A 12481-nucleotide genomic window follows, 5' to 3' on the forward strand; every position below is an offset into this window, starting at 1 on the left:
GTGTTGGTCCATTAGTGTGTTGCCGGGCGTGATGAGCTAATAGGAATCGAACGAGGCGTCAGAAAGTGAAATGTGAATGTGGCTCGTTTTGCGGACAATGGCAGAAGATCGTGTTATGTCAGCAGGCCGATCGTAAGCCACCCCACTCCTCCGTTCAATCGGTTTCAATGGGATGGAAAACGTTCCGCCGGATACCAGTGCGGCGTGGCAAAGTTAATCCTTAGAAAGGACGTTTTGTTATGTGGTGGTAGAGGTAAACTTTCATAACATTCTATTGTGAAGGACGACAGAATTGCCCCTATTTGTCACCTTAATGATGCAAATCGGTTTGATAATGGCAACCAACTTACACGGAGACATATGTTACTTTTCAAATAACAAAATATGTCAAAAGCCTTGGATATTTGAGCAAATTTTAAGGCAGCTTTTTTCTACAAAACGTCTGCCGTATTTCGTTTCTGAACAGATTCACGAGAGTTCGAGAGTTCTAGAAAGTTCTCCTTTAATGAGGTAAAAGCCCATGATTTCTGTAAATATTTTCTTAATTTTTAGTCTCCATTTACTTCTTGATATACTACTTGTGATATACTCCTTCTTCTTCTTCTGGCACTACATCTTCGACAGGGGTACAACGAACGAAATAAGAATACCACGACCAGTTTTTTAATGGAAAATTAAAAAAAAAATCATCTTGCTGATTCTTCTATTTTCTTGTTAAGAATGTTAATATTATCTATTTTAAACCTTTTTGAACTGTGAATTTCCTGCTACTACATGAAATCCCGCACAGGGCCAGCTTATTTCTAATATTTTGATATCCTCCAACTTCAGCCTGCTTGATGGAGTTGCCAATGCCAATGGAAGCTTTCCTCGAAATGAAAAGCTTCCCAAACTATCAGCATATCAGCATTGATGTTCCAACTCAAATCAGAACCGAGTTCTTCTTGCAACACTTCTTACCAAAAGTGTTGCCAATTATCTAAACTATCAAAGTTGAACACCATTTCATTCAGAGAGATGAAATATTCATATTCATCCGTCGAGGAAATATATGTTTCGGCGATATTTTACCAATGCGAGATGTGACTCGAATCCATCAGGTTGGTCAACTATCAAAGTTGAACACCATTTCATTCATTCAGTGGTTTCTTTTTCACTGATTTTCTACAATTATTCCCTTCTACCGCACCGTAGTTTAGCTTTGCTACCCATATATCAGTATTTGGTCGTAATTATCAATTTCTCGATCGATTTCTCTACAAGAAATGCCTGAATCGTGGTACTCTTTATCTTTATTTTTATTTAGATTCTTACTCGACTTTTTATGGTCCAAAATTCAGCAGGAAGTGCCTTCTGCTAGGTGGAGCTAGTTTGAATTTTCCACCCTTTGTGGACTATTGTGACTTAAATGTTAAAGTTTAATGCAGCAAAAATTTGGAAGTTGCAAAAATCGGTAAGACAAAATATTTGCCAAAAAGCATGGTGGCGCTATTATTATTTCGCTCATTGTATGCACTCTTTTATATTGCCAGCCGTTAAAGACGTTTGGGTTTTAATTTGCCAACTTTGTCCGCTACATGAAGATCGTAATCGTGACGTGATCGTGACCTCGAAACACTTCCTATATGCTGTTGACTGATCGTTTTGTCTTGCTTGTTGGAATCGGCAGCCTTGAATCACCGATCGACCACATACTCATTGTAAGTTTGGAAAAGCTTCCGAGCGCCAAACTTTGCCCGCTGTTTTCTTTTCAATCAGAAAAATACACACTGCCAATAGCACCCCCCAAACATGCAAATCCTTCTTAAGCTGGCAAACGAACGAAAGTTGTGAAGAATTTGCAAAGCTACTAATTAACGCCTCTTGTCTGCAAACCAACACTCCAACCACACAGATATACCAACGAATTGTAATCATTCAGATTGGAGGAAACATACGACAGTAGACAGCGAAGAGTTGGGAGATCTGATGTCTGGCTCTGTTCCGCTCCCACGACTCTCGAGCGCTAGTAATAAAGCCAATTCGCTAATAACGCTGGGAACGGAAAACGCTCGGAACGATAAGCCGACTAGCCGACGGACGGCAAGCGCACTCGCACAACTCCTCACATCACCTAAACAAGCACACTTTTCATTTTAAACACTTGAAAAATGTTGATCACATTGCAAATCAATATGCTTTCAAATATTTACCCATCGTCAACACACATGTTTTTGATCGGCCTATAATGGTGTGTGGACGCGAGATGGGCGCCGTGTTGGTTTGTTGTGTTTGTGTTCAAATGCATGTTTCATGTGTTTTTGTAAAATATATTTGCCTGTTTGCGTCTGGCACTAAATTGCACCCAGCAGCACATCACAACGCACCACAGTAAAGCGGCCGCGGATGCTTCAAACCACTCACACACGCTTGTTGTTTCTTTCTTGCTTTCTTTTCAAATATTTTCCATAGATTCCCAAATCGTTCGCGGTAAGTCCCCGGCGCTCTTCTTGGTGGCGGCGTATGTGTGCTGTGGCCACATTACCGACGCGAGCCGACGGCAAACAGCAGACAGCACTATTTCTACGTAGTAATGATGCTACGCAGCATGTACATCGTCGCGATCAAGGTTTTTTTTTGCGCGATTTTCAGCTGAGCCTGACCGACGACCGATCACGGCTTAGAAAGTGTTTTCCCTCTCGTTTGATGTTGATTTTTTTTTGTTATGTGTGTTTGTGTTTCTCTCATCTTAAATTCCACTCACACAGCGCATCGCGCCTCGATTAATCAATCAATCAACCAATCAATCATAAGTGATCAAGTATTATGCAGCCCGTTCGATCTACCTTATCTACCTTTCGGTTTTCCCCGGGCTGCGGGCTTCTCCGTCTCTTCTGTTGTGGCCAACGAGCCCCAGCTCGTTGGCTGTTTGCTTGGTGATCGTTTCATTTTCAAGCACCACCACTGACTGAAACGCGAAAATTGAAATTCGACTCAGGGGCCGTTCCGAAGTGTAGCAGCCGCCGGTGGTCGTTTAGCGGTCGGTCCGTTGCATAAGTGACGCGCAAAAATTAACCACCACCGGTACCTGGTTGGGGAACTCATCCCGAGCCGGTGTTGGCGCTCAAAGGGCGCTTTCGTTAAAGAGTGTGCGGCGCTTCACATTGGAACCTCCCGTGGAACCCTTCCGGCAATTACGGAACGCCGATGCTACCCGGGACGTGTCAAATGCAATTTACTTCAAGCTGTGATTTTTGCCACGCGATCGATGCACACCGCTGCGATACAGACACACACCGGCATTATGCAATCCCTCCTTGTGGCGAAAGCTTCACAAATAAGCGATCCGCACGCTGTGCGAGGATCGATCATAATATCATTATGTTTCTACAGCAGCAGCAGCAGGCACGTGTTTAAGGGTTTCAAACGCAACCGTTACGAGCGATCCTCTCGAGCTCCACTTATGCGGGCGTTGGGTATATCATCATCGGGATATCGGATTTGATGCTCGTCAGGTCGCGCAAGGTCGTCTGCCGGTGAAGCAAAGGATGCATACGAATTACACCCCATCATCGAGCGTAATGAGTGCAGTTTAGTTTCCCATTTTCCCGAACTTTATCTCGGTGATCGCTCTCAATCGACCGATCCGATCGAGCGTTCGGTTAGGCTTGTAATTGAAAACGAGCCAGTGAAGTACGGCTCACTTTCAGCTCAATCACCATCGAACGCAATCCATCCCACCCACTTGTTAGTAAGCAGGGAGAGCCAGCAAACCTGAAACCGAGAGCCTCGTTTGACGTACACCGCCGCGCGCACTCTAGTTGGCCGTTAGTGGCCGAAGCGGTCGTTTAATTATACTATCCATTGCTAGGGCGTCTTTGACGTACGCTGGCCGAGGGTTTGAAACGCGTACTTTTAAGCCCGATAGTGAACACTTTCTCCCCTTGTCCGCCCACTCGTTGCAGATGGATGAAGATGAAGTTACGCTTTTTTTTCTGCGGGAGCTTTGGAGAATGTAGCGAGAAATGGATTGTAAGTGCAAGTGATGCTAAGTGCAGTCAAACCTTTGATTCTTCATCTAACTATCAAAAGTTGGTGAAACGCCTAGTTTTAACTTGCCAAACAGTATCAAATAACCATTATAAGATTTAATGAACATTCAGCATTGGACGCAGGAAGTATCAAATATCAACCAATGCCACTGTACTTACGTGTTTACCAGTACGCCAGCGCCATTTACCACAGCAGACCGACTCAATTGTTCGCGCTCATTTTGTGTTGTCTGAAACCGAATTTTTGCACCGCAATAACCGATTCAAACCAACCAACAAAACGATGGCCAACTTTCAAGACCGGTGCACTCTTAATTGCATTCGATTCGAGCGATTGATCGATCGTTCTTGCTTTGCTGCTTGCACTGTTCTGGGGCCGCACTGCCGAGACTGCCTTGAGCCATATTTTTTCTTCTCGTCAGTTTGTTCAATTCCCACCACTGGTTACTGGGTTATGGCTTGACGCTACCGAAAATGTGCCTCTGTCTCTTCTGGCCAGATGGATGGCCCAGCAAGTGAATGTTCCCACAGCGATCAGACGGACATCTTGTACGGAACCGATTCGTCACGACGCACATTTCGATCGGACAGGCCGCCGATGGAACGAAAATAATGAAGCAGCTACCGATGAGCTGCATTAAATTAATATTCATTTGAAATTTAATGAGTCGGTGGACGGCAATCCATCGCGCGCCGGCGTCGTCGTTGATGATAATTATGATCATCTTCGGCCATTCGAGATCATGTCGCCTGCCGGCGTGTTTTGCGAGTGGAATCAGAAACGAAGCGAAAGGAAGCTAGTGAAATGTGACGAATTCCAAACCGTACCGTAGGGGCGTACTTTCACGGAGCTGTTCGGAGCACTTGCTGGAGGAATCAAAATCGGTCGGTCCTCGCGACGTTTAAATGTCGAGGGCCGAAGAAGCGTAATTTATGCAAAAGCTCAAGCTCATATCCATGCTTGCTAGCAAGTGGGTAGATGACGAAATTCCGCATCTTGAGCATCCATAAAAAACACTAAAAATGCTGGACATTCGAGCGCTTTGGTGGACAAAGTGTCCCATTCATTACGCACGGCTTTACACGCGCCGTGTGAGCGCCTTGTGAGGCAGATGCAATCAAATACCACACCACAGTTTTTGAACAATTACTGCGCAAGACGCGAAGATCAGCTGCAGGAAAGCGGGATGGTACAAAAAAAAAAAACGATAATTTATCCTACGCACTGGTGTTGTGCCCTGGCCGGATCTCGAGCCGGCCCATTCGCAGACCAATCGTTGAAAGGCACTCCCGATCGAACCGGGAGTGAAGTGAAAGTGTCCTGATCCTGGGAAGGGACGGTCGATACAAAAGAATGCAATCGATTGAGGAATGTCCGCGGCGGCCAAAAGAAATTTTCCTTCACCGGAGCAAGATGATGATGCAACTGTCAGCCTGAAGCCGTTGATGAAGCGTTGCAATAACTCATGCACTCGAAAGTCACATTGTTGTGCAGCGCAGGCTTACCGCGTCACCGTCAGATCAGATGAATTCTTAGGCAAACAATATGATCGTCATGCTGGGGGAAGATACTAAGCAAATCGAGTGATACTAGCTTTCATACACTTTACCCCGTGATTAGCATAGGGCACACACAGGGCCTTTTGATTACACACCTCATCATTCTTTTCGTGATCATCACGTGTGGTGTAAGCCCTTCGCAGCCAAGACATTGATCACTGTTAACATTAGCGGGCTCCCATAGTGTTGAGCAAGATCGTGCCTTTATCGTGCACTTGCTATTACGATGCTTTCGCAAACACCACGGCCGAGAACCAGGAACAGATCGCACCTCACGTTACGCATCATTGCGAAATGGCATTACCCCATTGCGATGCGATGCCTGCTCACACACACACACACCGATTCCCACATTTCGTAACTAGAGCAGCTTTCCGATTGTGTTCCGATTCTGGCGCACGAACCGATCTTCCCTCGTTGACTTTGGACGACGTAACGTTGCGTACACAAGCGGACTCAAGTTAAAACTTCCTCTTGCGTTGCCGCTGGATCTGGATCTCGCTCGGACTCTTGGCTCCACTCCGGATGCATGTCACATCCCATCCAAACCGGCGCATCATCTGCGCCATCGCTGCGCACTGCCGGAAAACAATCGACCATCGTGTGTATGGCGGTCTGGGGACTGGCGTCGTCCGTCCCGGGGCTTTAATCGTCCAGAAACGATCCCACCAAACAATCGACCCACAAAACGGCACAACCTTAGCTAGCTAGCCGTTCGACGATTGAACGAACAAAGTTGAACGGTTTGCGGGTCTTTCCACTATCTGGACAGCTTCCATCGAGCATCTCGTCGACCGAGAAGGAAACTTGCCCATCGACCCATCTAACCAGTGTGTTTTTGCTTTGCATTGATGTTTGCTGCGTGCTGGCGTTACATCATCCGATCGCCCAGTGCCTCAAGCGCATCTTGACTTACCGCGGCGCTGTGGTTGTAGACCTTCGCTTCCCGAATCTCCAACCACTGGCCGACGCCGGGTGGGAACGGGCTACTTAGTGTTGCAGATCTGCGGTTGGCTCAACCGTTTCCTTTCTCTTGCGCCGTACTGGGTCATCGCAGATTTGGTGTAATTGTGTAATTGCAAAGTGTTGAAGATGATGGCAAACACATAGGTTCGGTTTTATGAGCGGTAAAGATGTCCAACCGGGACGCAAATAAACCCTGCTTGCTTGATTGGGTCAATTTGGTTGATAGTGAAAGGGGAACCTTCGATGTTGCACAACCTAACGCTCCTCCGGTGAAGCTACACCGACTAAACATGCTTGGCGGGCGAGTGTGACCTCTGTTTTATGCACTAACCATTCGCTCGATCATTAAGCTTTCCAGCAGTCGTCGCTCTTCTGACGTGCATTCTTCTTATCGCCCTTTCCTTCCAGGTTCCGCCAAAGGCGCAACGCCGCCAGCTTACGCAACAGCAGCAGACGCACATTCTGAGCGACATCCAGAAGCATCAGCATCGTTTCAATCTGCACCAGAACCAGCGGGCACCGAACGTGTTCATACAGCCGTCGATCCAAATACCGGTGCCCGGCCAACCGCACGGAAGGCAACCGTTCAGTGGCCCCGGCACACAGCAACACTTTCAGCCGAACGCACACTTCCACCATCACTCGAACAACTTACATCCACCACCACCATCATCGCCCAATGCACCGACCAACAGCTTCCGCACACCGTCCAACCGACCAGGGCCGAACTTTGGAGCACAAGTAAACCGCTACTACTTCCAGCACCACACGCAGACCACATTCATACCAAATTTTTTACACCTCTTACAGCAGGACACACGACTCCCGCCTCAGCAGCGTTCCGTACAGAACCAACTGCAGCAGGCCCAATTCTTCAACGGACCACCACCACCACCACCACCACCACCACAACAACAACTACAACACACTAACGGCGTACAGCCACTGAACGGTCAACCGTCCTTCCTGAACAGTATCGACACGCCGACCTTCGGTGCACCGCAACAACGGCCCAACACCCTGCAAGCTCCATTCCTGCAGAACGCTGCTCCTTCCTTCCCCGGCCAGGGGCAGGTGCGCTTCCCGAACCAGCCGACCCCATCATCCAACGTCCCGCAGCAGCCCGTGCCGTTGTTCCCCAATCTGCAGCTACCGCTGCCAAACTCTGCCCAGAACTTCAAGAACAGCGCTGGACAGCCGGCGTTCTCCGCTCAACCGACATTCCACAGCCAGTCGGTCAACCCAGCGCTACAGTTTCCACCACTCTCCCAGTCCGTTGGGTCCAACTTCCAGCAGCCATCGCCCCAGTTCCAGCAGCAGCAGCAGCAACAACAGCTTCCCAGACTCCAGCCAAACGTACCGTTCGTTCAGCCGACCAGCAACTTCAACACCCAACCGGGAGTCGGATTCCCACAGGCGCAACCCCAAATTCAAACGTTCAATGGACCACAGCAACAGCAGCCCGGTCAGGGCCAGTTTGGCGTTGGCCAAGCGACAAACTTCAACGGACTGCAGCCACAGCAGCCGCCCAACTACCAGCAGCAGCAGGAGTACGAACGTCGCCTCAAGGACGAAAGTGAGCGCATCCGCGAGCTGCAGGAAAAGCAAAAGGTGATCCAGAAGCACGAACAGTTCCTGCAGAAGCAGTACCAGAAGCAGCAGGTGAAGGTGCAGCAGTTGCACCAAGAATTCCTCAAGAAGCAGCAAAAGATCCTCCAGCAGCAGCAACAGCAGTACGATCAGGCACAGAAGACCGTCGTTCCGTCGCAGGTTCGATCGCGGGAAGTGCTGCCGTCGGAGCGGACACTCTTCGAGAAGTCCGTCAAGATGCAGTCGAAACCGGTGGCCGATCCTACCACCGCCGCTAGCCCTGCTGCTGCCGGTGGGCCCCAGCTGTCAGTGATTCCGCTCAAGCCGAACAGCAAGAAGGACTATAGCAGCATTACGCAGTCCGATCTGGATGTGCTGCTAAGCTCGAACAGGCAGAACTTGTTCCAGACGATCAAGACGGAAACGGCCAAACCAGCCAAGCCGAAACCGACCAAGGTCAAGTCGACGAAGGCCCTCGGGCGGGACGATTTGTTGAAGCAGCTGAAGCTTGCGCTGGCCGAAACGTCGCCCGATCTGGGGGGTAAGAACTACAGCTCGACGGACCTGATCCTGCCGAACGGTGAGAAGGTGCAGGTCATCCGTACGACCGATCCGGAGATTATTAAGCGTGCCAACGCCAACTCGGAGGGTGTTCTAACGCAACAGCTCGATTCACCCACCACACCGAAACCGCTCTCGTTCGAAGACATTGCACGAAGCGGTTTGCTGCCTCCAGGGGCCGACTTTGAGCTGATCAAGCAAACGGAAGATGGACAGATCCAGGAGGTGGGTAAGATTCCGCCGCAGAAGAAGGTGACGTTCGTGTATCTCGAGGAGCAGGACGATGGCTCGTACAAGGTGCAGGGCGTGAAGGGAAGCGGCGACAAGGAAACGAAGACATCCGGCGCCGACGTGGACAGCATCCTGAAGCGCATCAAGAACGGGGAAATCCAGCTGCCTCCCCCGTCGTCGGCCAAGGGTTCCTCCAAGCCGGACCTCGTTCTGGACACGCCCGTCACAACCACAACCCCGCGCCATCAACCGATCAAGAAAACGAACTCAGTGACGATCATTCCGCACAGCACACCGATCGAGGAGCACGCCTCGACCGCTTTCCTATCCGGCAGCACCGTACAGCATACGGCCGCACCAGCCACGATCTATGCCTCCACACCATCGCCGGCCAGTCCGAGCAGTGTGACCGCCTACTCACCGGGAGCTTACTCTGGCAGCACACTGCCCCAGCTCGTTTCGGCCCGCCTCTCTACGCCGGCTCCGGTTTCTGGCAACTTCCAGGCCGACAGTACGGCCCGGTTCTCGGAAGCGAACTCCGTGTACACCCCGGCCGCTACAACGGCAATCCCACCGGCGACGCCCCCTTCCAACATCTACCAGAGCACCAACACGGAGAAGTACTTCTCCGATGCGACGGCCGCCGCCATCGAGCAGCAGCAGCAGCAGCAGACGGCCAGCACCTATCAGCATCAAACGATTCATACCTCGCATCAGCCCACTGCCAACGACGTCGTCCCGACGGCTTCCGCTTCCGAACCCGTAACACAGCAGCAGCAGCAGCAGGACAACGGCAAGGCGCTGAAGGAGGACTCTCCACAGCAGCAGAATGAACTGCCAGCCATTCTCAAGAATAACGGACTATTTGCCATGGCCAAATACCTCCGTCAGTCTGGTCTCGACACGATTCTGAACGAAACGGGCCCGTACACGATCTTTGTGCCGACGGACAAGGCGTTCCGCAGTCTGCTCGTGCAGCTCGGTGGACCCGAAAAGGCGGAAGAAAAGTTCCGCAACAATCCCCGGTTGCTGAGTGGGGTAAGAAGATCGACGACGACGGACGCTCCTGTGTGTTGTGGTTCGTCTCTAACGGTGGTCTTTTGGTGTTCTTTCTTCTTTGCAGCTTCTCTTGCACCATGTCATTCCTGGATCGTTCGAAATTGCGTCCCTGCAGGACGAAATGACTGGAGTGTCGCTGGCAGGAACTCAGCTGCGTGTGAACCAGTACAACATGCACGACTCGGAATGGAACGACGTTAAGGTAGGACGACGGCAACGATCGACTGGCTCGCTTTCCGAACGCATTACTAACCAACTCCTCGACTCCGCGTGTACTCCGTATCCGTAGGTCACAACCATCAACGGCGCTATGGTCGTTCCGGACAAGCAGGACATCGTGATTCCGCAGGGCATTGCGCACGCCGTCGATCGCGTCATGTTCCCGTTGCCGGTGGGTGATATTCTTCAAACGCTTCAATCGGACCGTGAGCGCCGCTTCACACACTTCCTGCGAGCACTGTTTGCATCGGGCATGTCGGATACTCTCCAGAACAAAGGTGAGAGAGCACGTGACCATGAACGCACTGCCCCGGAACGGATTCCAACTTTCGGTTTCTCCCATCCCACGCGCAGGTATCAAAACTTACACAGTATTCGCACCGACCGATGCCGCATTCGCTCACCTCACGTCCGAGGAGCTCACCAACCTAGTCACGGAGAAGGACCAGGCGGAAGAACTCGTACGCAAGCATGTTGTGCCGGGCACGCTCTTCACTGCCGGCATGCGCTTCTACCAGGTGAAGGACGTCATGGCGGAGGGTAAAACGGTCACGCTGCAGAAAACGGGCGGTAAGTACGGCCAGATCGGTCGGGATCGGAGCTCAAGCCTACTACTACATTCGGTATCGTTTCCAACTGCAGGGAAAATCAAGGTTAACGACGGTTATCTGCAGACGTCCAACATCCCCACGACGAACGGCGTCATACATGCGATCGATTCGCTGCTGTAAGAAGCCGAGACCAGAAAACTCCGAAACCTTCTTCGGTGGTGGTGCTCCGTCGGCATCACCCATCGGATGCGTTGTTAATTTATTGCAAAATGCGAACCATCCCCATGAGAGTACGTCATCAATTTCAAAATCAAAATTATGTTCAACTTCTACCACGTGTTACGAGCAGGTGCGAAAACGACAGTTTCGGAAGATGCGAGCGAAACCGAGAAGCAAGGCAAACTGCCTCGCGACACCAAATTATGGCCAACGAACGAAGCAACCCATCATCATCATCCTTCTCCTCCGCCTCCTCCTCTGTTTGGTACGCGCGAGCTCGGAACAGTTTTGATAATCGTTAAGTTTAAATGATAATTTATTCGTTAAGTTTAGTAGGCGCGCGCGCACTGTTTTGTACGCGGATTTCCCGCTCCGGCCCACACATCCCTGGGCGATCGATTGTAAATACTATGATGAACAGTGTAATAAAACAGAGCGTTGGCTTTAGTACCCGAAACCGTGGGATGGGCGTTGAGATTAGTTGACTGATCCGAACAAACTCAAGCACATATGCTTTTCGTGTAAGAAATCTAAAGAGGCCGTTCGCTGAGGACCGTACCCTGAAACCTCTTTGTGAGATTGTTGCATACGATAGACTGCCTACCCCTGAGACCGAAGTGGTGAGTGCCGCTCGTGAGAGACACTCATCGGTCTCCTAGTGATGCGTGTTAGGATGAGGCTAGGATGCGTGTTAGGTTGAGTGCTAGGGGGTCTCTCTAGGACGGACCGCGACAGGGGTCGGACGTGCGTGTTTTATTGTGTCGCAGCAATTAAGTGTGATTGTAATAAATTTATATATTTTAAAACGATACAACAGAGATTGACAGGAGAGGAATACAAAATCTACTGTTGAAGATACTGTGGCTCCTTTAGCATATCTAAATTGATATACCCTCGACAGATGGCGGGACAGTACTAGGCATTATGCTTGGTACACGTCCGTCAATACACCACGCTGCTAGCCTCGATGCTCTCTTATGCCCATGCGGATGCCTCATGGCTACATCGATTATACTTATAGCGCTCGGTTATCTTTCCAGCTTCCTGGAAGGTATCACGATTGTCATGGCAACTACGTTAGTTTCGATGCAAAGCAGCCTTTGATAGTGTGTTACTTGGTGAGGCTGAGCGTGCATTTGTCAAATTCTTCGGTCAAATCCGCACGCAAGATCGACCTCACGGCGTGAGCTGGAATACAAGCTCCTCTCATGGTTTTTTCTGCGTCAATGAATGCATCACTATAGCTTCCAATCGATCGCTATGTTTTATACGGAGAGATCCTGGAGAAAAAAATATTGTTTTATTGACCCTTCAAAACCCGGCAATGTTAGCGATCAAAGGGCCCGGACCACCTTCGGCTATTCAAATCCAATTGGTCTGCATGTGACAGAATTTCAGCGTAGCTGGTGAGGTGGTTGAAACCGAATTGTAAACACACTTGCGAGGCCTCTTCATTCCACTAATAAATAAATCTTAAACTTTAAATGTTACCGC

The 12481-nt window shown here is 50.0% G+C and overlaps 1 protein-coding gene across 3 annotated transcripts in view; it reads left to right on the top strand.

Moving 5' to 3' along the window:
- LOC118511078 overlaps positions 1–11444 on the top strand; it is a 29846-nt gene extending 18402 nt beyond the window's left edge. Inside the window, exons 1-7 of one of the 3 annotated variants that reach the window (XM_036053751.1) lie at positions 3869–4011; positions 6966–7298; positions 7368–9977; positions 10063–10200; positions 10288–10495; positions 10572–10787; positions 10860–11444. In XM_036053751.1, the coding sequence (XP_035909644.1) occupies positions 3949–4011; positions 6966–7298; positions 7368–9977; positions 10063–10200; positions 10288–10495; positions 10572–10787; positions 10860–10948 (3657 nt within the window). In that variant the 5' untranslated portion in view covers positions 3869–3948 and the 3' untranslated portion in view covers positions 10949–11444. Of the gene's footprint in view, positions 1–3868; positions 4012–6965; positions 7299–7367; positions 9978–10062; positions 10201–10287; positions 10496–10571; positions 10788–10859 lie in introns of those variants that run through there. The other 2 variants (XM_036053748.1, XM_036053749.1) reach the window with 2 other exon arrangements.
- Positions 11445–12481: the final 1037 nt, after the last annotated feature.

Source organism: Anopheles stephensi, chromosome 3 (genome assembly GCF_013141755.1).
Source record: "Anopheles stephensi strain Indian chromosome 3, UCI_ANSTEP_V1.0, whole genome shotgun sequence".
Lineage (NCBI taxonomy): Eukaryota > Metazoa > Arthropoda > Insecta > Diptera > Culicidae > Anopheles > Anopheles stephensi.